Source organism: Puntigrus tetrazona, chromosome 24 (genome assembly GCF_018831695.1).
Source record: "Puntigrus tetrazona isolate hp1 chromosome 24, ASM1883169v1, whole genome shotgun sequence".
NCBI classification, from domain to species: Eukaryota; Metazoa; Chordata; class Actinopteri; order Cypriniformes; family Cyprinidae; genus Puntigrus; species Puntigrus tetrazona.
This window is the reverse complement of record NC_056722.1, coordinates 4,052,553-4,079,892: the sequence shown is the minus strand read 5'-3', so window position 1 is coordinate 4,079,892 and position 27,340 is coordinate 4,052,553. Positions and strand designations below refer to the sequence as shown.

Genomic DNA, 27,340 nt, shown 5'->3' with positions numbered 1-27,340 from the left:
CATCAATTTATCAACACAGTATTGCCTATAGCGTTTCTAACGTCCAGATTCTCGTGAAAAGAAAAACAGAGAAATTGCGTGCTGCAATTAAAATTTTTTTTTTTTTTTATTATTAATTCATCATAAGGGAGCATAAAAAAATGCTACAGTACCACATGTTAAATATTATATCAGTCCTTTTATCTGATGATAAATGCACTAATGTTTAGGGCTGGTGAGGGACGTCCCTTCTGCTGAGAAAGGAATATTGTGAAATATTTTTTACCATAATATCTTTTTTAATACAGAATACCTTCAGGATGAAACATTTGTGATTGTTATCAGTGTTAATTACGGCCTGTTTTTAAAAAGTGAAATAATAATTTATATCATTATAAATGTCTTTGCTGTCACTTTCGATTTAATGCAGAATAGAAGTAATACCTTTTAAAAAACAAAACTTTGAATATTAGGGTATGACTTGATATGAATTTCCTAATCTATGATCTGAATATTCAATTTCCTTTGTTTGAGTATTTAAAAACATTTTATAATTATGCTATTATACTGTAGAAACAGAATGAACAGACTCAGTTACATCATCTCTCTCTCTCTCTCTGTCTCTCTCTCTGTCTCTCTCTCTCTCTCTCTCTCTCTCTCTCTCTCTCTCTCTCTCTCTCTCTCTCTCTCTCTCTCTCTCTCTCTCTCTCTCTCTCTCTCTGTCTCTCTCTCTCTCTCTCTCTCTGTCTCTCTCTCTCTCTCTCTCTCTCTCTCTCTCTCTCTCTCTCTCTCTCTCTCTCTCTCTCTCTCTCTCTCTCTCTCTCTCTCTCTCTCTCTCTCTCTCTCTCTCTCTCTCTCTCTCTCTCTCTCTCTCTCTCTCTCTCTCTCTCTCTCTCTCTCTCTCTCTCTCTCTCTCTCTCTCTCTCTCTGTCTCTCTCTCTCTGTCTCTCTCTCTCTCTCTCTCTCTCTCTCTCTCTCTCTCTCTCTCTCTCTCTCTCTCTCTCTCTCTCTGTCTCTCTCTCTCTCTCTCTCTCTCTCTCTCTCTCTCTCTCTCTCTCTCTCTCTCTCTCTCTCTCTCTCTCTGTCTCTCTCTCTCTCTCTCTCTCTCTCTCTCTCTCTCTCTCTCTCTCTCTCTCTCTCTCTCTCTCTCTCTCTCTCTCTCTCTCTCTCTCTCTCTCTCTCTCTCTCTCTCTCTCTCTCTCTCTCTCTCTCTCTCTCTCTCTCTCTCTCTCTCTCTCTCTCTCTCTCTCTCTCTCTCTCTCTCTCTCTCTCTCTCTCTCTCTCTCTCTCTCTCTCTCTCTCTCTCTCTCTCTCTCTCTCTCTCTCTCTCTCTCTCTCTGTCTCTCTCTCTCTCTCTCTCTCTCTCTCTCTCTGTCTCTCTCTCTCTCTCTCTCTCTCTCTCTCTCTCTCTCTCTCTCTCTCTCTCTCTCTCTCTCTCTCTCTCTCTCTCTCTCTCTCTCTCTCTCTCTCTCTCTCTCTCTCTCTCTCTCTCTCTCTCTCTCTCTCTGTCTCTCTCTCTCTCTCTCTCTCTCTCTCTCTCTCTCTCTCTCTCTCTCTCTCTCTCTCTCTCTCTCTCTCTCTCTCTCTCTCTCTCTCTCTCTCTCTCTCTCTGTCTCTCTCTCTGTCTCTCTCTCTCTCTCTCTCTCTCTCTCTCTCTCTCTCTCTCTCTCTCTCTCTCTCTCTCTCTCTCTCTCTCTCTCTCTCTCTCTCTCTCTCTCTCTCTCTCTCTCTCTCTCTCTCTCTCTCTCTCTCTCTCTCTCTCTCTCTCTCTCTCTCTCTCTCTCTCTCTCTCTCTCTCTCTCTCTCTCTCTCTCTCTCTCTCTCTCTGTCTGTGTGTGAATGGTGGATGTCCAGAACTGCCTGAAGTTAGACCTTCTTGTCACTCCACCATATGCCTCAGCCAGTCGGCATATGTCTGACCAACCCATTTACCAAACACACACACACACACACGCTGCCAAAGACCTGCTGTGTTAAACATGTATTTCATGCTGCATGTCCATTCAAACCACTTTAAATGAATTGCTCACCACCTAAAAGTCTGTATGCTGATATAAAAAAAAGCTGTTAGCAGAGATACTACATATTTCAAGCCTATATGTCTATATGCCTATAATATATTAAATATATATGGCTGTGTGTATTTACATATACACAGCACGCATACATGTATTGTGTAAATAAACTTGACAGCACTGATTTATTGCATCAATAAAAATTTACATTATACATAAATTAAACGTGAGATTTTAAATTGTATTTTCTTGTAAAATGTACAAAAATAATTTATATATATATATATATATATATATATATATATATATATATATATATGTATGTATACACATACATAAACTAACTTTCCAAAGTTTAAAATGAACCTAAGATAAATTAAAACAAGTTTCAAAACAATATTTTTAATGCAAGTTTTGCATCAGCAGTTTTCTAAAACAGCTCATAAAGACCCAAAATAATGCAGACAGGAACAGATCAGTTAGTTGCAGTGTGTGTGTGTTTTTGTGTGTGTTTGTGTGTGTGTGTGTGTGTGTTCTGGACTAAACTGGGTTCTGCTGGCAGATGGATTTAACTCCCTGAGAGCCTAACCAGCTACAAATAGCACCAGTCTCTCACACACACACACACACACACACACACACACACTTGTCAGTGCATAGACAGACACAGATCACTCACTTGGTTTATCACTTTGACGAAACACATACACACACACACACACACACACACATCTCTCTGGAGCGTGAGAACTACTCGGTGTTAAGGAGGCTAAAATTAGCACTAAAAAGCTGATGAAGTTTACAGCCAAGAACACATAGCTGGACAAACAGGTGGGAAAAAAGAGAGCAAAAGAGGACATTCTCTTTTCCAAATTTTCCCATGATGCACTGGGGCTGGCGCATTCACCAAGAGCCCCGCTGAGAAACAGCCAATCAGAGGGAAGATCCACCCCCAGGAGCCGTCGAAGCACATCACATCTCATGACCGGAGAAAGTGGCACCACACTCGACACTGACCCGTGTGTGTGTGTGTGTGTGTGTGTGTGTGTGTGTGAGTATTGAACATAATACAATTATGTGTTTGTGGTCACCAGTAATTAAATTAAACACTTTTAACTTACATTTTTAAAACTGTGAAGAGATTTACTTCTAATTATTCTGACACAGCATTAGCATAACATTGTTACAATAATAATTATTAATATACTTCATATAATATAATATAATTTACTTCATTTTATTAATATTTCATGAAGTGGAATTTACACATGCAAACATTATTTTATATAGACTGTGTCTAAGTCTCTTTCTCCCCTTTATATATATATATATATATATATATATATATATATATATATATATATATATATATATATATATATATATACATGTATGTATTAGTGCTGGCAAACTATTAATGGCATTGAAAATAAAAGTTTTTGTTCACATAGTACACTATGTACATTTATTATCTATATATAAATGTAAATATATTCTCTTAAATATAAACATACATGTTACGTTTATATATTACATATATTTATATATAATATAATTTAATTGAATATAAATATATGCACATACACATTTTCAAAACATGCTGTATGTGTCTTTATATATACATAATAAAAATACTAAGTGCAATTTATATATATCTAATATAAATATATATCTACAATCTATCTATCTATATCTATATCTATATATATATATATATATATATATATATATATATATATATATATATATGTAATTTAAAGGGACAGAAATTATATTAAGCAGATCACTACGATCAAAACACTGAAAATGTTACAAAGCAAAAGCTCTTAACGATGGTAAAACGTTTAAGTATTTTCTTTTTGCAAAATCTCAATTTTCCCCTGTCGATTTTGAAACGTGGCCTAAGTGTGTTTCCCGCTTGCAGACGTGTGTGTGTGAGTTCGTGTGGGTCTCCGTCAGTCACAGGGTGTTTAGCGCAGATCTCTGTCTGTCATTACGACTCCGCGGGTGTGAAAAACTATCGGCCATTAGATCCGCGCTGCTGTCACCTCTGTCCTCGCTTCTGTCCTTCTCCATCTCTCCATCTCTCTACAGGCTCGCCTCTACGTCAACTTTAACCCAACCCTCCTCTCCCTTTAACCCTGCTGAGTCTCTCTCTCAACGGCACGCACACATTTCTGTGGATATCTAAATAATCTAATCTAAATGTAACTGAGATTAACTAAAACTAAAAAAAAGAAACTGTAAAAGAAGACATACAGAAAACATGATGTATAAAATGGGGATGCAAACTTTTTGAAACTTTAGAAACAGTCACACCATACAGTAATATCTTCGGATTTATAATAATAAAAAAAATGGAATAATTAATAAATAAAATGAAAAAAAAAAAAAAAAAAAATATATATATATATATATATATATATATATATATATATATATATATATATATATATATATATATATGTAATTGTAAAATGTATAATAATAATAAAAATAATTTAAAAATGTATAATAATGTTTAAAAAAAAAACACACTATTAATATAATGCATTGCTAATTGTTGATTTATGGCATTCACCAGCAGGAGCTAACTGAACCAGGCCAAAGCCTAAACCTAAACACTGTCTCTTTAAAACCAAAACCAGTGCTGTGGTTCAGACAGGGGTGATTTCTCATCTGTCAGCGATGTATATCTGTCAGGTAGTAGTGGTGTACCGTGTGTTACTTCACAAAATTCACTTATAGCGCTACGAAAAGAGCAACATCTGAGCAATAAAACATTCAGACTTGGAGTCACACTTAGTCACTGAATGTTCAATGCATCCCAGAACAAAAGCTTCGCTGCAAACACAGAGCAAAAAGAACAACAAAATATGAAGGTGTGAAAAGAGAAAATGGATAAGCAACAGAAAACACTCATTAGAAAAGAGAAAGAGAACTGGCTCAGAGACTAAACCTGAAATAGAGCAGAAAGACGAGAGAGAGAGAGAGAGAGAGAGAGAGAGAGAGAGAGAGGAATAGTCTCAGAACAATAGTCTGCATGTAGGAGGACAAGAATCTTCTATTTTACATCTCCAGAAGCAAACACAGCAAGAGAAGAGCGGAGGGATGCTGAGTAAACCAGGAGCTGCTTTAGGAGCTGTTTTTCTAAAGCATTACTATTATTTATTTATCCTACCTAGAGTTAGCGATTTGAAATGACAAATAACCCCAACTTTTCCCATTTGAGTCTTTGAATCATTCCCCAAATCATGCAGCTTGTTGTACAAAACCCAACGAACCTGAGCGACTGCATAGCAATGTGCTAAAAACATGCCCTAACAACCACCTAGCAACGTTTTAACAAACCCTAGTAACCTCATAGCGACCAGTCACAACACATGACCACCCTACCAACTGCATTGCAGAAAGTAACTTAGCAACGCCTTAGCAACTTTCCAGAACACCGTAGCAACTGCACAGCATCATGCTGAAAAACACTCACCTTAACAACCGCAAAATCTCACAACCACCCAGAATGTTGTATACTGTACTATATACTGTATATGTTTAAAATGCTCTTAATAACACCTTAGCGACTGCATAGCAACACCTTGGCAACCAATTCTAGAAAATAAAACACTCACAAAACCCAAAGCACCCTTGTGTTGTTTGATGCTATTGCACAAGCAAGTATCATGCACCTTAGCAACCCTACAAACTACACAACAACATACTAAAAGCATTCAGTATGAGTAACACCTTAGCAACCACCCACAAGACCTGAGCAACTGCATAGCAACATACTGAAAAACACTTACCTGAACAACCACAGAGCAAAAATCTCACAACCACCCAGAATGATCTATGAATTATATAGATGATAAAACACTTTAACAACTGCATAGCAACACCTTGGCAACCAACCACACCATTCTAGAATCTGTACAGCAAAACAAAATACTCACAATTTCCTAGAAACCACCTAATACACCAAATGCTGTTGCACAAGCAAGAATAGTGCACCAGAAAACCTTACAAACTACACAGCAACATTCTAAAAAAAACATATAGTAACACCTTAACAACCGCCCATAACAACCTAGCAACCTAGACAACCACAAAGTAACACACTCACAACCAACCAGAATGCTATAGCAACTATATACACATATACATACTCCGAATAACATCATAGGACATTCAAGAATCTGTACAGTGAAATAAAACGCTTCTTAGCAACCACAAAGCAATATCTTAGCAACTGCCCAGAACATTATTAATATACTTTCAAACAAAATTGCGAATGGTGTTTTCTCATGCAACCTTTTTTACCATGATGTTAAGATGCTGTGGGCGGTTGCCAGGGTGTTGCTATGCAGTTGCTAGGGTGTTCAGGGTATACTGAATCATAGTTGCTGTGTGTTTGTTTAGGTGAGTGGGGTTTTTTTCAGAGGATGCAATGCAGTTGCTATGCTGTTGCTAAGATGTGTTTTTCTTTTTTTGCATGTTGCTGTGCAGTTTGCATGCGGTTGTGATGCTTGGCTATACAACACTTGTTAGGTGTTATCTAACGTACTTCTTTTTAGTGATATAGAGAATCTACCAGCTGACTGCTGCATATGACATTAATGAAGGCAACAGTGTGAGACAGCACTTCAACAGGTGTGTGTGTGTGTGTGTGTGTGTGTGTGATGCTCTGGTTTACACCTCCAGTCCTTCACATTCCATCCATCTTCCCTTTCTCTGTCCGTTTCATTTTTGGAAAGCGTGATGTTGAGCTCTAGATCACCATGGAGACCCTGACTCTCTCCAGGAAACACCTAAAAACGCTTCAAAGCGCTGATGGTGTGCCAATCACCATGGAGACTTCAAGTGTTCAGAACCTGCCTGCCGGACACACACACACACACACACACACACACACACACACACACAACAGTTTTAATGAAATCTGACATCTTCACAGTTTCGTGGGTAAAAACAGAAGCGCTGATGTTTGGTTGGTATTGAAGATTCTGAGCTGAGATTAAATGTAGTTTCACAAAAACTGTTGTGGCAAATACTTCAAAAATAGACAGAGAGAATGCAAGCAGTGGCAAAACTAGAAGAAAAGCGACACTGTTGCTAACGCTGACTCGGTTAAAGCTAGTATTGTGATCAAGGGTTAAAGAAGTTATACTTTGCATTAAGAAAATCAAGTCCATTCATATCTGTTGCACTGTACATAGTACAATCATAGTTTTAAGCACGTAAAATCTGATATTTTGCAATATATCTGATTATCGCAATACAAAAAATAATGCATTTTTTTAATTGCTGCATGTTTTTACACAGAGAAAGTTTTTGTTGTGGTGCCTTTAATTGCTGAGTTTATAAATTAAATTGTTGCACTATAATATAATACTCTTTAATATGATACAGCAAAAATAATATTTAAATATGATATATACATATATATATATACACACACACACACACACACACACATATATATATATATATATATATATATATATATATATATATATATATATATATATATATAAAATTGGAAAAACATTTATACCTTGTAATAATTTGATGTTCTGATTTTGTTTTATGCTTAACAAAACATTAAAATTGTGGAATATCACCATATAATACAATAATAAATATTATTTAGAAAAATAATATTGCAAAACTATTTAATAGTCATGCATTATGAAACTATAATACTCTTTATTATAACACAGTAAATGAATAAGTAAAATATTATTACTTGTGCATAACGATATTTCTTTGATTCGTATTTTTGTGATACACTACAAACGACTGTATGAAAGCAATGAGAAATAAGAATTCCCACTTACAAAGGAAAAACCCTGGATGCATTACAGTAATCAAGACTCGGTACCAAAATGTGCTCAAATATCATAAAAGTGTCACGAGTGCTGCTGGAGAAGATCAGACACTCACTGAAACAGCATTCACACACACAAGCGAATAAAAAAGCTTTTCATAGAGGAAGATGGAGAAAGTTAGCGAGCACTCTGTGTGTGTGTGTGTGTGTGTGTGTGTGTGTCCGTATGACCACAGCAGAGCATCAAGTGACAAAACGCTGGAACGCTTGTGCCGTGGGAGGGAGAAAAAGAGCGGGAGGGGTGAGAGAGAACCAGAGGGACGGAGAGAGATGAGAAAAGTGCAGCACTGATAGATCTGATGGCAGATGAAGATGAAGCCAGCAGGTGCATGAGGAGGTTTTGGGGAGAAAAGAAGATCTGAGCGAGCAGAGACGGAAAAGAGGACAGTGGAGTGGAGGAGGGAAGCAGGAGGGCACGCACTTCTCCAAACTCGAGTGCTTTCTTCACGACTTTCTGTCCGTCACGAGCTCTCTGAAGCTTTGATTGAGTCAGGACTCGCTGTTCCCGGCGCGTTCGGGGCCGTTTCCTCGTCTCCCGGTCTGGAATATACGTGCTTTCACGGGTGGGAGAATGAAGAAACAGGTGGAACGTGGGATATGAAGCTGAGATGGACAATGTGCGCGCGTGAGGTCGAGATGGCAGAGCTCTGGATCCCCATCACGAGCTGCACAAGCGCTCATCAAATGCTCCAGTTTGGATAACGCACCACAAACGCACTGTCTTTGTGCACACACACACACACACACACACACACACAAAACACACACACACTCTCAGAGGGTGAGGACCCCTTACAAAACGCAAGGTAAGCAACATCCCTCTAAACTTTACCACTGTTTTCCAACACGTTGCTTTTAATATTATACTTTTTCCCTGCTAGAATACGAGTTGTACGCATTGTTATAACATATTACATCACTGCTGTCAATGCAAATTAAGACAACGCTCTAAAAATAAATGGAGAAAGTTGGTAAAGGGTTAATGGTAATGCCTGCACAGCAGCTGGGGTCTGTGAGTTTATTATTGCATCAAATACGGCATCTAGTATGAAACTAAAAACGGTATTGTTAAAACATTTAGAAACAACAAGCATAGGTACTCCGAACGAAATAAAATCGTTTTATACTTATTAGTTTTTTTTTAATTAAACAATATATTATACAATATATCACATGCAGCATTGACATTAAACAAAATGCCACTTTAATGTAATTAATTGGGAGTTATTTTAACCCCCAGTGCATAAATGTTTTAATGTGTGCTGGGAATAATCAGTCACTGAACTTCATAAGAACATCGTTAACTGACCTGATTATAATGACCTGATACTGAGCAGAAAGTTATGCATACTAAGTGCGCTTTTCAGAGCGCGCTGTAAGTAAAAATAAGGCGTACTGGCGTTCTGTAGTGCACGGATGAAAACAATGGGGCTGTAAACTTCCCCAAGCGTGTCTTTATCTCAGACGAGTCCCACTTTTATTACCTCCCTGACATTCAGAGATGCCAAAAGTGAAGTCCGTCATAACGCAACGCGCAAACACAAGCACGTAACACACAGACTCCAGACAAATGCCTAAACTCTCCGCATTTACTTATGAATCGTCTTCCCAAACAAGAGCGTCCCTTGATGTCCCCAAAGGGGAGTTTTGTCAGATTTTGCTCACTTCTTAGGACAATTTTGTCTCCAGAGTCCCGCGCTCACGCACGCTTCTGTTCAGGAGCTACTTCAGTAGAAGGACTGCGCAGATGAAAGTGTGTGTGTGTGTGTGTGTGCGTGTGCGCGTGTGTGTGTGTGTGTGTGTGTGTGTGTGTGTGTGTGTGTGTGTGCGCGTGCGTTTCAGTGCGTGACAGTCATGTTCACGTTGCTGAAGAGGTCAGAGCTCCTCTGACCCCTGGTGGAGTCGGACTGCTCAAACCCGTCCGCTATTTTACGGTGATCTACAAAGGTTCAAATGCCTGCCAGACCAACAAAACAACGTTAACGAACACAGAACACATTCAATCCACATGCACATGAATAATTCAAGCAGACGTGTAGAAATGCATGGCTGACCACTTTCACATGGACACAAGCAACCCGAGCGCAGGCTTTACTTTTTATTCATTTATTTTTATCTGCAAATGTCCACTACCTGAATGTCTCTGTGCGTTAATTGGTATTAGTTTGTTTTTAGTGCAAGCATAATTCTAATTAAACAACAATTTTATATAGAATTCGATAACATTATTTTATGCAATAATATGTATTTTGCATGCAATCCAATGCAAAATGTAATTTCTAATATTAATATGCACAAAAAACGTTTTTTAACAATATACGCTGGAATATCAAGTTTGAATATCCGGGTATAGTTTAAATGGGCTTTATGACAATTGAATGAATGCACATGATCCAACGATCTGTCAAGCGTCGCATAACGCGATGTTTTCTTTTTATGCACGACATAAAGTGTGCAGTGTGTGAGCTGCAGAAAACAGATTAGCGTTAAACACTGCAGAAAACCAGGCCGCAAGTCGTTGATCGTCATATGCTCGGTATCACAGAACGGCTCTGTTTAGACGGTGGAAGAAGGCTGTCCCGTTTAAATGAAGTCGGACGCCGGGTTCACCGTCAAACCAGATCAGCGCGTGCAGGGTCAGCGTTCGCTCTAGGAAAATGTCGGTAATTCTGGACCGGGCGTATACGCTTTCTGAACAGAATCTCACCCGCGCCCTCGAAGCTTCTGCAGAGTCAGATGATGATAAAAAAGCAATCCAACACCGCAAATTATTCAATAATTCATTGACCACACAGTAACCTGATTAAGAGCTGGCAGAGAGACTTTGAGAGTGACAAACCGTCGGTTTTATCTGTCGTGACTCGAAGCGCTGTCAACATTACACTCTTGACTCCGGTCGAACCGTGTTAAATACTTTTTATGGACTTGACATAACTCTAAAATACTGCTTTTCACGAAAACCGAGCTATTACTTCGCATTTATTTCGAATCGTACTTTTATCTACTGCCAATTTCTGAAGGAAGACTACTTCTGCAACGTTTTTCGGTGCGAAATTTCATTCCAACGTGGTTTAAGTAAACTATCACGCACCGCAAAAATTAAGAGTTAAGTTCCCAGCATGCTTTGCACAGGGCTGCCTCAGAAAAGCAGACGGTGCAATTTTGTGGCATTTTTCTCAGTGTTTCTGTAACCTAAAACTAAGTTGACTATTTTAATATTATTTAAAGCTAAATGCATTCATTTGCACTAACAGAACCGGGTTTAATGGTGTACAAACTGTTCTTTCAGGTAACGGCGTAAGCCCTTTTGCATTATGTGTATGACAAGTGTGCATAACACTAACTTTTCCCAAGTATTAGAATGCTAGGTAAACTTTTTAGTGATGAAATCTACGCAAACCAACCGAATGCAAGCTGTAAATTCTATAGGTTTCTATAGGTTTAGCGAGGTTCAAGGTTTGCTTTTACAGCGTACTGTTGAGCACTGAATACTACAAGCACTGTAAACTTCAATCATCTTAACTTTCTGCTTCGGGTGATGCAACAGCAGTTGCTTTGAGTTTGAGTTAAATTTTCTAACTTTCCCATAAAGCACTGCCTCTGTCATTCCCATGACCCACATTCTGTTCCGCTTGGGTTCACGGACAGACATCATGACATTCTCCGGTCAAATCCGCCGCTACAACCCAGAACTCACCGTTCCCTTACAAGTCAGCTACCTCCTGAGGGTGCACCGTAGCCCAAAAATCAGCAACACACCACCGCACGTCACAACTTGCATCCAATTTTTAATTTCCGCTTTTTACGAAATGCACGCATTCGCTTCAGAGCACTGACCTTTGGTGTAATTATGTGCATCTGCATGTGCAACTTGAATAAAACTTACAGTACTTTTATTGTCGCATTAGATATCAAATGCAGAACATTAGAAGCTTCCTTATTGTTTTTGTGCATTACATAGCCTTGAAAGCACGCCTTTATTCAGTGTAATTCATTTATTTGCGTTTTAGCTTTGTTTACCGCGGGATTTTGTTCTAAAGCGTTCGCCGGCTTTCTCTTTCCAACTGTTATTTGAGACAAATGCGGTAAAAGGCCTGAAAACACGCGAGACACAGAGAGCTCAGATAGAGGCAATGCCGCTGTGTTTCTCTGTGTGTATGAATGCATGAGTGAGTGTGTGTACGGATCAGGTATCATGTTGCAACCCTTCTGCCTTCTACCTGCAGACAGCATAGAGACGCTTCAGCCGCTCTAATTATGTAATGATGTTATCGAGTATCACATCAAACAAGCAGACCTTGTCGTGAAAATTGTGAAAAGGGAGGGGAAAAAATATCACAAAAAGTGCATTCATAGTAGGTAGATCCAATAAATGTAATCTCTGAAATAGCAACACTCAGGGCAAACTTCTGAACAAGTAAACACAGTTTGTTCGGAACACATAATATCCTATTATATAACATATATTATACAATAGGAAATTACATGCAATCTAATGCGGTTTTGAAACTGCACGCCTGTTTAATATTGTTTTCAGCAATGAAGCTGACATAAAATAATGTCAAACATAAATACTGGATGAAACGTTTTACTTAAAACTTGGAAAAAAAAGGAAATTCTTGTCTTGAAATTAAAATAAAATGCGTTTAAGCTGAAATATGAAATATTATAAAAATGTACTAATCAGTAAAATGAAAAGCTACGCTTAAACATAAAATCAAAAAATATAAAACGCAAAAATATAAAATGAAGAACACCAAAATAACACAAAAACAATAACAATTTCTTCCGAAAAAGTATTAAAAAAAATGTCTGGCATGAAGCTGGATAAAATGAAATACATCTACTAGATGAAACTCAAACTTATGAAACAGAATACAAATTATGTATTAAAAATGACAGAGGTTAATCAAATGAAAATAAATTAAAAAGTAAAAATGTTACTTTTTTGGATTGCAAGACTTTTTGGGAAAGAGATCTCAGCATTCTGTAATTCAATTTTTTTAAACAATGTAATAGCGTACTAAAATAAATCGGGGTTCTCCAGAAGAACAGATGTTATTCTGAAGACTAAGTGAAGAGAAGTCGGCGGTAGTGTAAGTGTGACAGTCATGACGTCGCTGTATGGTACGCAGAAGCAGGCCAGACAAATAAAGCACGAAACCTCTCGGAGCGCGGGCTGCATATATTTAGATTTCAGGCCACGGGGTTTCCTCCCTTCTTGGTCTTTGTCGTACATCAGTTCTGTCTCTCTTCCCTATTTTTTGCTTCATAACCTTCATTTATTCCACGTCTTATGTTAATTTTCTGTCTATCCCCAGCTAACTCATGGCCCTCCCCCTCTTCAACCCACTTAGCATCTCTAGAGGATTGTGGGATGGCACCCATGGCCAATGCCTCATGCAGACACAGGTCTCCTGAGTGTCTGAATGATGTGTTTAAAACCCAAGCGTGTGTGCGCAAACACTCTCAAACACACACAGGGCGCAGGCACAAACTCCCAAAATGTTAACACCCCTTTTACGTCATTTTTACTTTGGTGCAAATGTTTCAGAGGGTAGGAGTCGGGCCTCCTGAGGGACATCTGTGGTTGTGTGTGTGTGTGTGATTTGATAGCCAGAACATCTCTGTTGTGTTAAGCGGCTTTAAAACAGAGCTCTGATCAATAATGTACAAGCCCAGAACAAAAACACATACATGAGAAACCTGAAAGGAAACCTGTGTCATTCCTTGACCTGGACACGCTAATATCATACAATATCAAACCCCGAACTAACATCAGACAGACATTTTGACTGTTTCCTTCAAATGAACCAAAAACAAAACTCATTACTCCTCATGATCAGACGTTTTCTGAAGATCTCACACTGCGAAACCAGGTGTAACTAAAGTGAACAAAGTCCACATGGTACCTTTTAGCTCTAAACCTTAGTGAGCTACTTGTACAGAAAACATTTTAAGGCACCGCAGAAGAACTTTGGATGTCTAAGAAAGAAAGCAATGCCAAAAAGATCTGCAACAAACAATCAAGACGCAAAACGATGTGAGAGTAGTTGTGGTTATAAATACTCTTTCAGGACATCCATAATAGCCCAGCATCCCCTAGAAACATCCTAGAAAACAACACAACCAGCCTAGCAACACTTACAAACACTCTCAGTACTGTAGCAACCACCTAGCAGCATGCTAAGCTAACCTCCCTGCAACACCCTTTTCGTAGGAAGTCATTCCACAGGGAGTGGGAGATATGAACCTTTTTGATCATTTAAATTTTGTGCCGCTTTTCTGGAGATACCGGAGCTTATACGGTGCAGAACAAAAAGCCCAGAAAGCCTAGCAACCACTAAGCAACGAACATTCAGAACACTGTAGCAACATCCCAGCAACATCATAGAAAAGACTCAGCAACCCCCTAGTAAAAACTTGCAATACACATGCCCATAAAATGCCCATAGCAACGCCTAGCATCACCCTAATAAAAACTCTGAACACCCTAGCAACACTCTACCAAGATTCAAGAAACCATAGCAATCACCAACGCCCTGGAAAACATTGTGAACACTGCAGCAACCCGTGTGAGGGAAAGTTACTTTTAAAAGAAACGTGTTACAATATTGTGTTACTCCCTAAAAAAGTTACTTAGTTACTTTTTATGGAAAGTGAAGTTACTTTTGTGTTACTTTTTAAATATGAGCAGGGCTTGAATGTTTGTTTTAAATATAAGAAGTTCTGTTTATAGCAAAAAAAGCCCTTTCACACCAAATGAAAAGTGATGAATAAACCTCAGGCTGAAGGAAAAGTCAATTCACGTCTGTGCAGTAGAATACAGGAAAAGAAGGTTCAATACTCTTCAGCAATTAAACAACAATGAAGCACAATTGTTAGTTTATCTAAAGTCATTTTTGCTTATTATTATGGCTGTACTGGATCATCAAAGTCCAGCAGCTAAGACATTGTTAATAAAATGGGTTTAAATTTAATCATTGCAGGTTTGCATCATTTTTAGCATTTTACAATTTTAATTCATTTCTATGAATGCTAAATGTGTTTGTTTGTTTTTTTGCGAGCGAGATGAATGAATGCACGTTCATATTTAGTCTAGAACTACACTGTAATCACACACAACAGGAGACTCGTAAAACAAAGTAACTGCAGTTACTTCTTTGAAAAGTAACTCAAATAAATTGAACAGTAATGCCTTACTTTACTAGTTACTTGAAAACAGTAATCTGATTAAGTAACTTGCGTTACTTGTAATGCGTTACCTAGCAACGCCCTAACAAACAGCTTAGTAAATTCCTAGCAACACCATAGTAAAAACTCCCTACTATGCTCTACCAAAGATTTAGGACACCCTAGCAATATTTTTAACACTTTTTATGCAAATGCAGCCTATTGCTATTAAAAATATCTGTTCATATAAGACTGTGTTTATGCAGCATAGCCCTCAAATGGCACCATTCTTATTTTTAGCTTTATAAACTGATATAAACATGCAGCACTAATGATCTGTTTCTTTTTCTCAAGGGTCTGAGGAAACCGAAGGGCTTCTACTTTGGATTGGACTTGTCCCAACCACACTACAACTGAACCACCCACCACCCTGGACTCGTACTACTACTAAACCGCTCCAAAAGAGAGGGAACACCAGATCGCAAAGATAGGAAGGCCAAGGAGTGCTAAAGAGAATGAGCGTGGGTCGGATCGGTCGCTACAGCATCGTGTCGACGGAGGAGGATGGTCTGCGCTTGACGACCATGCACGGTGGAGGGATGAATGGATACGGCAACGGCAAGATCCACACTCGGCGGAAATGTCGCAACCGCTTCGTGAAGAAAAACGGACAGTGCAATGTGCAGTTCACCAACATGGACGAGAAGTCCCAGCGCTACCTGGCGGACATATTCACCACTTGCGTGGACATCCGCTGGCGCTACATGCTGATCGTTTTCACGCTAGTCTTTGTGATTTCTTGGTTAGCGTTCGGCTTGGCGTTTTGGGTCATCGCGCTTCTTCACGGCGACTTGGACAACCCGGCGGGGGACGACAACTTCACGCCCTGCGTGCTGCAAGTGAACGGCTTCATTGCTGCGTTCCTGTTCTCCATCGAGACGCAGACGACCATCGGTTACGGTTTCCGCTGCGTGACGGAGGAGTGTCCCCTCGCCGTGTTTCTCGTGGTCTTCCAGTCCATCGTGGGCAGCATCATCGACTGCTTCATGATCGGCGCAATCATGGCCAAAATGGCACGCCCCAAGAAGCGAGCGCAAACTTTACTATTTTCGCATAACGCCGTCATTGCCATGCGCGACGGGAAACTGTGCTTGATGTGGCGGGTGGGAAACTTGCGAAAGAGCCACATCGTTGAGGCGCACGTGCGAGCGCAGCTCATCAAGCCCCGGGTCACGGCCGAAGGCGAATACATCCCACTCGACCAGCTGGACATTAACGTCGGTTTCGATAAAGGACTCGACCGCATCTTCCTCGTCTCGCCAATCACCATCCTGCATCAAATCGACCAAGAGAGCCCGTTGTTCGGCATCAGCAAGCAGGACCTAGAAACGGCCGATTTTGAGATCGTGGTCATCTTGGAGGGAATGGTGGAGGCTACGGCCATGACGGCGCAGGCGCGAAGCTCCTACTTGGCTAGCGAGATACTCTGGGGGCATCGATTCGAGCCGGTGCTGTTCGAGGAAAAGAACCAATACAAGGTTGATTACTCGCACTTCCACAAGACGTACGAGGTGCCGTCCACGCCGCGCTGCAGTGCCAAGGACATGATGGAAAACAAGTACCTGGTGGTGCCCAGCGCCAACTCCTTCTGCTACGAGAACGAGCTGGCGATCCTGAGCCACGAAGAGGAGGAGGACGACAGTCCGGAAAGGATAAAGCCAGAGCGAGCGATGAGCCTCAGCCCAGAGAGAACCCCTCGACATGATTTCGAACGAATGCAGAACCCTCGCTGCACGGAGCAAAGGTCATACCGCAGGGAGTCGGAGATATGAACCTTTAGCACGACCTTTTTGATACTCGAATTTTGTGTCGCGTTCCTGGAGATACCGGAGCTTCTACAATGCAGAACAATGCAAAGTGCCATAAGGAGAGAGTGAGCGCGTGAATGAGCTGGAAAACAAACAAACGGGTGAATGTGTGAAAGCCGGAGAGACGCTTAGCGGACGATTCGGAGGAAGAGAAGGGCAGTTGGAATCTTTTTATCCTGCACGGAAAACTTGAATCTTTTCCTCTTTTTGTTTCATGAAAATAGCTTAGCTGTTAAACTCTTCATTCTTAAAGGGATAGTGCACCCAAAATCGAGCGTTCCGTCAGCACTTACTCGCCCTTGTGTCGTTCCGAAACGGTGTGACATTTTCTCTTTTGTGGAACAAAAAGGAAATACATTTTTATTTTATTTTTTACATGTGCGTAAAAACACATATTGCAATAATAAAGAACCAATTATAAATGTTTTTAAAAAAAACGTACATAACATATATATAATATAAAAGCATTATTTTGTTTATAAATGTAAAAAATGCGCATTCCATAAATAAAAGCATACATGCTTGAAACAACATGGGGGCATTAAAAAAATGACAAAACAGTGAACAAAAATTTTTTTTGGTGCACTATTCCTTTAATGTGTAAATATTTCTGCATAGATACATGGTTTTGCGTGCGGTATTAATTTCTAGTGAGCGAAAAGCAAAGACAATGTTACCTATACAAAGAAAGAAATGAGTATTTTTATTTTTGCATTCAAACCGAGCACAAATGACGAGCAATGTTGTGGCACACGATCCCTGGAGAGCTACACACACTGATCAGTGAGACATGATAAATTCCCCTTTACAACTGCACTACCTAGACAGACCAAGTGAACAATGTGAGCACCTGAGTGTGAATGTGTGTGTGTGTGTGTGTGTGTGTGTGTGTGTGTGTGTTTGTGCAGCTGAGCACAATGCCTCATGTGAGACGCACAAGGAGATGGTTAAATGGCAAATGCTCCTACAATGATGACAACAAGCTCTTGCATATATGTTACATAGATATATTTACAGCAAAATAGAGATATATATTTAGGTAGATAGATATATAATGTAGACATTATCAGTTTGCACCACGTAACCTAATATAGCAGCAGATCTTCAGAGAACTCAACGGGGAAAATCCTGTCATTTAGAAACTTCATCTATTTTCCCCGAGACTCTGACAGAAATGCCTGATAGAAAACTCTGTGTGAATCCAGAAACTTCCCTTCAAATGTCGTATTTTAATACATTTACCTCTGTCTTAATGTATTTCGAATTTCTGCTGAACTTTTCCTATACAGAATGGGATTCAAGAATGCCAACATTTTTGCATTTCTACATACGTACGAGAAAAAAAATGACACGCCTAACTAACTTGAAATGTGAAGAACGAGAATGATAGGTTGAAATATTCACTGATCTATGCACACTGTCTGACTGAGTGTTTAGTACAATCTGCATTTCACTCTCTCTTTTCTATTATTGTGGCAAAAAAAACCTCACTTGGAGCATTTTAGCGGTTCATATATGGAATGCTTCAGGTTAAATAGAGCTGTCAGTTATTACGGAAAATGATTTGATCGGCATTTAGTGTAAAAACGAACAAAAATCATGTTTACAGTAATGCAGGTAGGCTACTGTATATGGGGGAAGGCTTTCAAATGCAGCGCCTTTGTTTCAAAACCTAATGAGCAGTCCGAATAGAGAGACTTTTTTTGCATGCTCTCCATGCAAAAAAAACCCCAAAATATATATATATTGCATATAAATTGAAATAAACAGGGCTTCGTCATATTCCAATTCAGGATCGCCCGCTCAAAAATATCAAACTGATCACTTATGAGGTACATTTTGATTTAAAATGATTAGAAGATAGACATCAGAGGCACTGCTTATGAAAGCATCAAAAACATAACATGCGTTGGCATGAAACTACAGAGTGATAAAATCACTCAGTTACCTTGATGTGTACAGTTAAATCCAATTTTTTTAGATCCTCTCATGACCATGTGAAGCCAGTAAACACGAACTTTTCCACAGCATCGGCGGGGAGTCGAGAAAACGAATCCACCCAGAGAAAACGCCACCTACAGGCGTTAAAGCACAAGCATTAACAGAGGGACAAATTGATCATTTTGTGTGTCGTTGAGACGTTTGAAATGAGCTCTAGCTGTATTTATGCCGGATTATTCTATTATCAGAAAAAGGCAAAAGACAAAATTCACAGATAGAAATAATCACGCATTAAACGATGCGGCTCAGATTGAATGCTGCTGCATTTCACGAGAGACTGTTTGTCTGTGTGTGTGAGTGTGTGTGTATGTGTGTGTGTGTGTCTTATGCCATCTGTCTATGACTGTATGATAGCATGAAGGGCACATTCATGAAGCAATAATGAAAAGATCAAAGCAATACGTGATGCATCAACCACTATTTATCAGGACAAAAACATTTGGATTTTACCAGTTTGAAGTGAAGCAATGTATTCCTTAAGAAAGCACAGAGAGTTATAACTTTTGTGAGCTGTACTGTACAACTTTTTTTGTATAAAAAAAGAAGAAAAAAGAGAAAGAAATGAAGACTAGATCAGTCTCTGCTTCTGCTGTTTCACTATTATTCCAAAGCCTTTTATATGCAATGATACGCATTCATTTCTTACATGGATGGCTGACTTAGTGGTTGAAATGATTATTTAATATTCTATTTAACTATAAGAATTATCATTTTTTTTACTATCAAGGGAAACTGCAATGCAAATGACCCACAAAGACAGAAACCTACTGGTCAGGCTTGTTCTTACGCTTATCGCTTTGCCTGATGCACGGAAGATGAACTATAAAGAAGCAAAATGATGATGCTACTGTAAGCCTTGCAGGTGATTCTTAGCAAAAATGCCTCCAAGCAAATAAACTGTAACGGACGAGCACTTTAATATACACTTTTTTATACTTCAGTCTCTGCAGATGTCAGAGACTAGACTCTAAGATGCATTTTATTGGCTTGAAAGTGAATGTTTATCATAGACTGTGCAGAATTGCAAATAATAATGCTAACTTTCTAACTTTCCTAACTTACTAGCGTAGTCCATCTATCACGTAGATAAAATACGGCATTATACATGGGAATTAGACAGGCCACGTAAATCCTCAAATTTAATATATGTGGGTTTCACAACAGAAAATTAACAAAAGACTGATTGGTTATGGAACAGCCGTGCATCTCAATAATGTAGAAATGTTGTGGAGAGTTGAATTACTGTGGGTAGAAATGGCAAAAACAGCCAATTTAGGAGACTGAAAGACAATGACAAGAAACGCCTACGAGATGTAATTTCTGCCAAAGAGAGCGACACCTGCTACTGAAGCTACTGTGTTTTTATGTTCCATAGCAAATAACTGGATTCATTTATTTAACAAGAGGCCTGGTTATTACAAATTAGATCACATACAGTATTGCTGACATGAAGATCAACGGAAATGCGCTTGGGGGCGTACTTACTTTTTCACATCAAAATCATCAGGGTCGGGCGACATATTCAGCCTTTTGAGTTCCTTCCGTTACTGACTCTGATTTGAGAGCGCGAACACGATGAGGAACTGCAGTTTGAATTCAGACTTTGAATCGAACTAGAATTAAAGGGCTAGTTCACCCCAAAATGAAAATTGGCATCATTTCTGTCTCAACCACACATTGTTCCAAACCTGAATGTGTTTCTTTCTTCTGCTGAACGTAAAAGATAGCTGACTTCATCTTTTTTTTTATGTTCAGCGCAAGAAAGAAACGGCTACAAGATTAAAACCACTTGAAGGTGAGTGAATAATGACTCCCCATTCAATTAAAAATCAAAGTCTTCGTTTTTGGGGCTAACTGTCCGTTAAAACAAGCTAAAATTCAAAGAAATGCACATTTTGTAAATTAACTACAAAATAAACTGTAAATGTTGGCTTGATAAAGTTTTAAAAATGTTCAAAAAGCCTTTCAAAAGGACGTCTGACTATTTATTAGTTACTGTAGCTGTGTCCGACAAGCCACGGCACGCTTACACCACGCGGTTTAAACAGTGAAAAATACATCGCAAAAAGAAAACGGACGACACGCCGATAGACAAGACAAAGCAGGTTCATTTAGATTTGAAGGAAAGTCTCAGTTTTAAAATACGGTCTTTTACAAGAAATACAAACAACAGCCTACAATTTTGTGACTTTTTACTGTATGTGACAAATCACTGTAGCATGTGAACCGATTATCTCTTATGCTTTGCTAGTTATAGCACAAAATAAACATGAATAAACATCATAAGGTAACGTTATCTTGTTTCAAGTGCAGAAAAAGGTCATTACCTACTTTTTTTAAAAAATTCAAGTTCACTGACGTTACTTTTCTGCCTGGTTTGTTGCCAGACAAATTTGATGGACTCAGTGTCATTATTGATCATATTTCCCGTCATCCACCTTATCTGTTTTAGAATAAGAGTGGCACGGCCATTTTAAATGTGCAAGGTTTCTGTGTAGCTTAGCTTATATATACATATTCTAATGGATTATCGTGATAATAAACAAACCCCTTTTATGCCCCTTTTTACAAAATGTAATACAAGTCTCTGGTGTCCCCAGAATGTGTCTTTGAAGTTTCATCTTAAAATGCCCCGCAGATGATTCATTATATCGTTTTGAAAATGCCTATTTTCAGTGGAAGCAGAAACAGACTGATTTTCGTGCCCGTCTTTTTAAATGCAAATGAGCCGCTAGTCTCCGCCCCCTTTTCCAGTATAGCTCTGCGCCATTACAGCTCGTACCAGCTAATAACATCAGTTTTGATAAACTAAACTAAGTTCTCCTTCACACACAAGATCACATTACAAACACACGAGTTACAAAAACAGTCAGTCTTATGTCTGTGAAGGTAAATAGCTGGGAAATACATATATAAATAACCAGGCTGTTTTGGATCACCATTGACTTTCATAGTAGGTCAATAAGTCAATGGTGACCCAAAACAGCCTGGTTGCAAACTTTTTTCTAAATATCTTCCGAAAAAGTAATTCGGAACTACTTGAGGGCGAGCGAATGATGACAGAAATTACATTTTTGATTGAACTGTTGCTTTAAGGGGCGGTATTATTATAATGAGATCCCTTGCAACGTCACAAAGCGAGCGAGATTAGAGGCGCTCGTTTTTATAGAGGCTCACTAAAACTTGCTTAACCTTTTTCACGATGCCTCGGTTGCTTTGTTATTCTCCAGTTACTTACAGATAGCCACGAGTGAACCAGAAGTCTCGCACATTCCCAGGAAATGGCGTACTTCTGCGTGAAAATCACCGACGCTTAAAAAAAAACGCAACGCGGGAAAACATAACTAAGCGAAACCAAAAGTTGGAGAAGAAATCTCAGTATATATTTACATTGACCAGCAAACCAGTGTCGGTCTGTATCCATTTAATTGACAAACATCTGAACACATTTAAACTAAAAACTATGTAAGAACGTACTTGCATATCTTACATACCCAGGTATATATTTAATCTGAATGACAGCATGTGTTGAGATGAGTGACAGACAGCATGATGGGAATTTCTCACACTAAACCCACATATGCACTTACATAACTGCGGTCATCATCGAGCGTTAATATCAGGAAACATGCATTTGTGATCTGAATCTTTATTATTTACTCCAAATAACAAATGCTTTATTCTGATCAGTCAAATCCAATTATTTAACTCTAAAAGATTTTGTTTCTTCACAAACATACCAGGGTTGTGAAAGATCGCCGCATAACACGTTTCCTAGTAGGGAAAAAAAATTATATTTAACCATAAATAGTTTGCCTAATAAAGATAGCCATTGTATATTCCCTGTGAGTCGTGTAGCAGAATGCACAAGGGTTTTAAGCTCTGAAAAGGGCGTGGTCAAAGAGTCGAGTGGGTTTTCCAGCTATTAACATTTCATTAATAAGCAAGCGTGATTAGTGTAGGTTTAAAAAGTGGTCCTGTTAAACACTGTGGCATTTTGCAGCAGAAATCAAGATTGTTGTGTTCACAAAAGATGTCATTATCAAAATGTCAGGTGTTTTTTTTTCATGCAACAAAGCTGCATAATTACCACTGGCTGTCAAAGTCAACTGCAATTGTTTCTTATATATATATATATATATATATATATATATATATATATATAGAGAGAGAGAGAGAGAGAGAGAGAGAGAGAGAGAGAGAGAGAGAGAGAGAGAGAGAGAGAGAGAGAGAGAGAGGTGAGAAATCCCCTAACCCAAAATACCAAGGTTAATGGAGGTAAATTAAAGACCAAAGAAAAAACAACTGAGCCGTGACTGCTCTCTGCTGGCCAGGAGAAACATTACTTCAGTAGAGTTCAGGTTACTGCTGCTTTACAGTGTGAGGTTTGGGCAGATCATGTTGAACAGTTCACCTCAATCACTTGCCCCAGTCTCGTTGGCATTTTGGATGAAAATATCCCTTTGATTGCCGAGTAAAATCCAGAAGAGTGTGAAAAACATCATCAAAAATAGTCCGTCTGTCATCAGTGGTTCAATCTGATGCACTTTTTGCATGCAAAGAAAAAGGCTCCGTGTCTCTGGTCAGGGAAAGTTGCTAAAGAAAGGTTGATTGCTAGCATTTTTTTCTGATCAACAATGCCAGGTACAAGCTGCTAACAAGGTGCATAACGTTCACGTAATTATTATCGCTGTTACTATTATTACATTGAATAATTGCAAATAGCAGTTGGCCTTTGGATCCCCCTTTGTGTGATTTAGATGGAAAGCGCGCCTCTTTTTTATTGCTCGGGTTATCAAGAGTTGCTGAAAGTGGCTAAATCAATTTTGAAAACGGCTAAATTCGATGCTAGGTGTTTTTGGAAGGAAGTGGTCTGAAAAGTTGCTAAGTTCAGCAACAGAATTCATAAAAATCAGATTGAACCACTGATGGCTGGACTATTTTATTTATGCATTTATGAATGCATACTTATACTAAAAGGTAGTCTTGATTACTATTCAGCTATTTTTTTCCCCAGCGCTATAGATTTTGTCGTAATTTTTTTCCCCAGCTAAGTAAAGTAGGGGAGATTTTGTCATAGGACGCAGCAATTTTTTATATACACATTTCTTAAAAAAAAAAAAGAAAAAAGACAATGCATCGCTGTATTTTTAATTCAAAAACATTTTATTATTACAGATGTACCACGTTCACGCACGCCAAAATAAAAATATTCATACAGATAGGCAATTAGGTGTAGACATACTGCTTATAGATAGATATAAAGATTTGTTTCCTCTATGCAGACCGAGAGAACAAGATAAAGGAATCTTCTCTAAAACCGATTATTTACAAAGCCAATATTGAATATTATTATACAGTGAGTTTTCTTTGTTGCGTGTTCAACGCTTTCTGAATCCTGGAGCAGAAGGAATATGGAGAGATCGACGACTCGAAAGTGCTTCGTATTCATGCAAAGGCCGCCGTTGAACGGCACGAACGCTGGAATAACCGAATCCATAAAAAAAAAGCTTTACGCCAAAAACAACCCACAGCAGAGATCACGTTTGGCTGCCCGAAATTTTGCACGTCAGAAGCGACACGAAAGCAATTAAAACAGCAATTAGATTCTCATCAAGTAAATGACCGAAGCGCATAACCACCCGAAACGCTCACGTTGCAACCCAGCTTACAGAAACCACGTCGTTTCATCTCAAAGTTACAGTACTAGAAAGTCTGAAAAAGTGTTATCATCACGTACGCCACTTTACTCATATTTACAGTATCATTGGCAAAATAATATCTCTCTCTGTCAATAATTAAATCTGCTTTCAGAGTAATCATAAAAATGTCACCAGCACCCCTAAAAAAAACACGAGAGCAGCCATTCAGAAGATACCTAAATGAGAAACACACACACACACACACACACACACACACACACGCACATCTAGTGTTTTAGTTCAATACTGAGTGTGTTGGTATATACTGCGATGACAAGGAACGGCTTCAGGACCGCTAGAGACCAGAAAACACCAAAAATATGAGGTTCGTCGGCGCTGAAGCTTGGCAAAAACGGTTCGTATTGAAACACGTCATTCCCTTAACACACACAAACAATATTAACACGATCAGAAAGCTGAAGTCATTTACCCTGCTTCATCTACCAGCCGAGAAGATCTAAATCAAGACGATAAGAGAGCGAGGATACAGAAAAAGGAAGAAAGAGAGGCGTGAGGTGCGTTATATCTTTCTGGAGTCTTTCGCTTCCAAAAGCTTCATCCTCTCCTGTACGGTCAAGCCCTCCTTTAAACTCTGAAAAAGAAAGGGAGAATGCTCATTTTTCCAGAAAAGTAAAAAACGATCCTCCATAAGAATTGAGTTGTTCGCCTTCGGTCCAGAGATCTTTAAAATGCGCGCAAAACCAATCGCGAAACGTTCAGATCCTTGCTAGCATAGGCCATGAGGTGGAAATATTATATTTTTAATTTTAATTATTTAACATTTCCAAATTTGATGCCGGTATCATTTTGAATTATCCAAAAGAAAAAAAACATACACGCATATCAAAGCAAAACTGTAATTAATACGTAACTAAAAATTCATGTCTAGTGATTGAATCTAAAAAATACTAAACATAATATATACAAATACTAAATATAAATAAACAACAGGCTGTATGAGATGTTACGGAACTCAATGGCCAACATAACTTAGTTAAAAGATACTCTCTGCTAAATAAAAATATCATCAAATGAATTAATAAAAAACTAAATAAACAGACTGAATTATGATGGCAAAAAGTGATCTCCTCCAGCAGAAAGCATCTTTGTCTGTCTAAGACACACTAAAAATGAGCTGCACTGCAATCAGCTCGCATGATATCCCATCTATTTCATACATGGCAGTGTATTCAAATATATTCAGAACTGCTTTGATTTTCATTTGTGTGTTTACGGCGCATGCAAATTTCTTAAAGGGACATTCAGGGAGTTTTAAACCGTTTGAGATCAGTTTTTATAATTCGCTGGCCGTGGTTCTATCACTGTGCAACAAGACACCAGCAAAAGACGTTCACGTGAACACACACACACACACACACACACACGGTGGTGTCTGGTTTCTGTATTATTACACTATTAGATCCGTCTCGTTGCCTTCGAGACCTTAACGGGACACGTGACACTTCATTTCCTCGCGTCTTTAAATAATGAAGATTTTTTCAGCAGGATTCTGAGACGCACAAAGCTCTTATTTAGAGACGGTTTACCCCAAACGACTTAAGACAAATAAAGAGTGCCCCAAGTACAGTTTTAGACGTTTTAAAATATCCTTAAATATCCCTTTAAGCTGTATAATGCATTAAGGGAGTACCGCGAGGAAAACGGCGATGACACAGAAAGTCTATTCAGACGGTAAGTGTTTTACGCACGAGTGGTTCAGTGCAAGTGCTCATTGGAAAACAATTGCCGTCTAAATTCCACACCAAAACCACGCACGCACAAAGCAAGAACCCCCAACATATAAACAGTCCAAACACATAACGCGACCTGTGCCGGTTATGTGTCGACCTGCCAGACCGGGTTAAGTCGCAGGTGTTTTTTTTTTAAACTGTCAGGAGGTGTAGGGCTCATGCAGGATTCAAAGGCTGCGTTCACAGTGGAATACGCGCTGAATAAATACTGCACAGCATGTATAATACATACCACCTGACACTGTATTTGACAGAAGAGTGTATGGTTTTCATGCTGAACCTCTTTAATTGTATCGTGGACCTCGGTGCATGTGAGTGGCATCCAGTTAAAGTCGTGTATTCACAAAACTGGGAATGAAAGGTCAAGTACAGTATGCTGTGCAATACTCTCCATATTCCATGCAAACACAGCCGTACTCTCACGAGAGCGATACCTGCTTCACCTGTAGGACCTGATGGGGTCACAGCGGTCAGCTACCCCCGAACAACCCCTCACTCTCTGCCTGACAGGACAGTGCACACATGTGAGGATACACACACACACACACACACACACACACAATGTCTACAGTGTTCCGTACAATCACACGCAAAAATACTAGGGCTGCCATATTATTATTAAATAAAAGTAGCAAATATTATTCAGTTGTCTCGCATTTACCTTTTCTAACGTGTACCATTTACATTAAACATCTAAAAAAAAGGGGGAAAAAATTAAAGAATAAATAAATTAATGCATAAAAGAATTTGGTCTGAACAATGCAAAAAGCTTTATATATATATATATATATATATATATATATATATATATTTTTTTTTTTTTTTTGGTCTGAACAATGCAAAAGCTTTATATATATATTTGTAGTTTATTCATTTATCCAAATATGATATATTTGACACCTGACAGCCCTAATAAACACAAGTATATCTTTGTCAAACACTCATATACACAACAGCATCACGTTAA

The 27,340-nt window shown here is 38.9% G+C and overlaps 2 protein-coding genes and 3 gene segments (V, D, J or C); 3 read left to right on the top strand and 2 right to left on the bottom strand.

The window, feature by feature from the left end:
* The window catches only part of LOC122329698, a 610,329-nt gene that overhangs the window by 111,584 nt on the left and 471,405 nt on the right, over positions 1–27,340 (top strand).
* Positions 1–27,340, top strand: part of LOC122329697 — a 601,685-nt gene that overhangs the window by 109,166 nt on the left and 465,179 nt on the right.
* LOC122329696 overlaps positions 1–27,340 on the bottom strand; it is a 603,783-nt gene that overhangs the window by 113,782 nt on the left and 462,661 nt on the right.
* kcnj12a (potassium inwardly rectifying channel subfamily J member 12a) lies at positions 8,159–21,193 on the top strand. The gene is made up of 2 exons (XM_043226145.1): positions 8,159–8,684; positions 15,406–21,193. Exon 2 carries the CDS (start codon positions 15,567–15,569, stop codon positions 16,881–16,883), a length of 1,317 nt encoding a protein of 438 aa, XP_043082080.1. The 5' UTR covers positions 8,159–8,684; positions 15,406–15,566; the 3' UTR covers positions 16,884–21,193.
* si:ch73-103b11.2 (myosin phosphatase Rho-interacting protein) overlaps positions 24,068–27,340 on the bottom strand; it is a 42,019-nt gene continuing 38,746 nt past the window's right edge. For 9 of the 13 annotated variants that reach the window (XM_043226088.1, XM_043226099.1, XM_043226092.1 and 6 more), the window contains one exon: positions 24,068–25,214. In XM_043226088.1, coding sequence (XP_043082023.1) covers positions 25,143–25,214 — 72 coding nt within the window. In that variant the 3' untranslated portion in view covers positions 24,068–25,142. Of the gene's footprint in view, positions 25,215–26,807; positions 26,877–27,340 lie in introns of all 13 variants that reach the window. The other 4 variants (XM_043226093.1, XM_043226094.1, XM_043226091.1 and 1 more) reach the window with 4 other exon arrangements.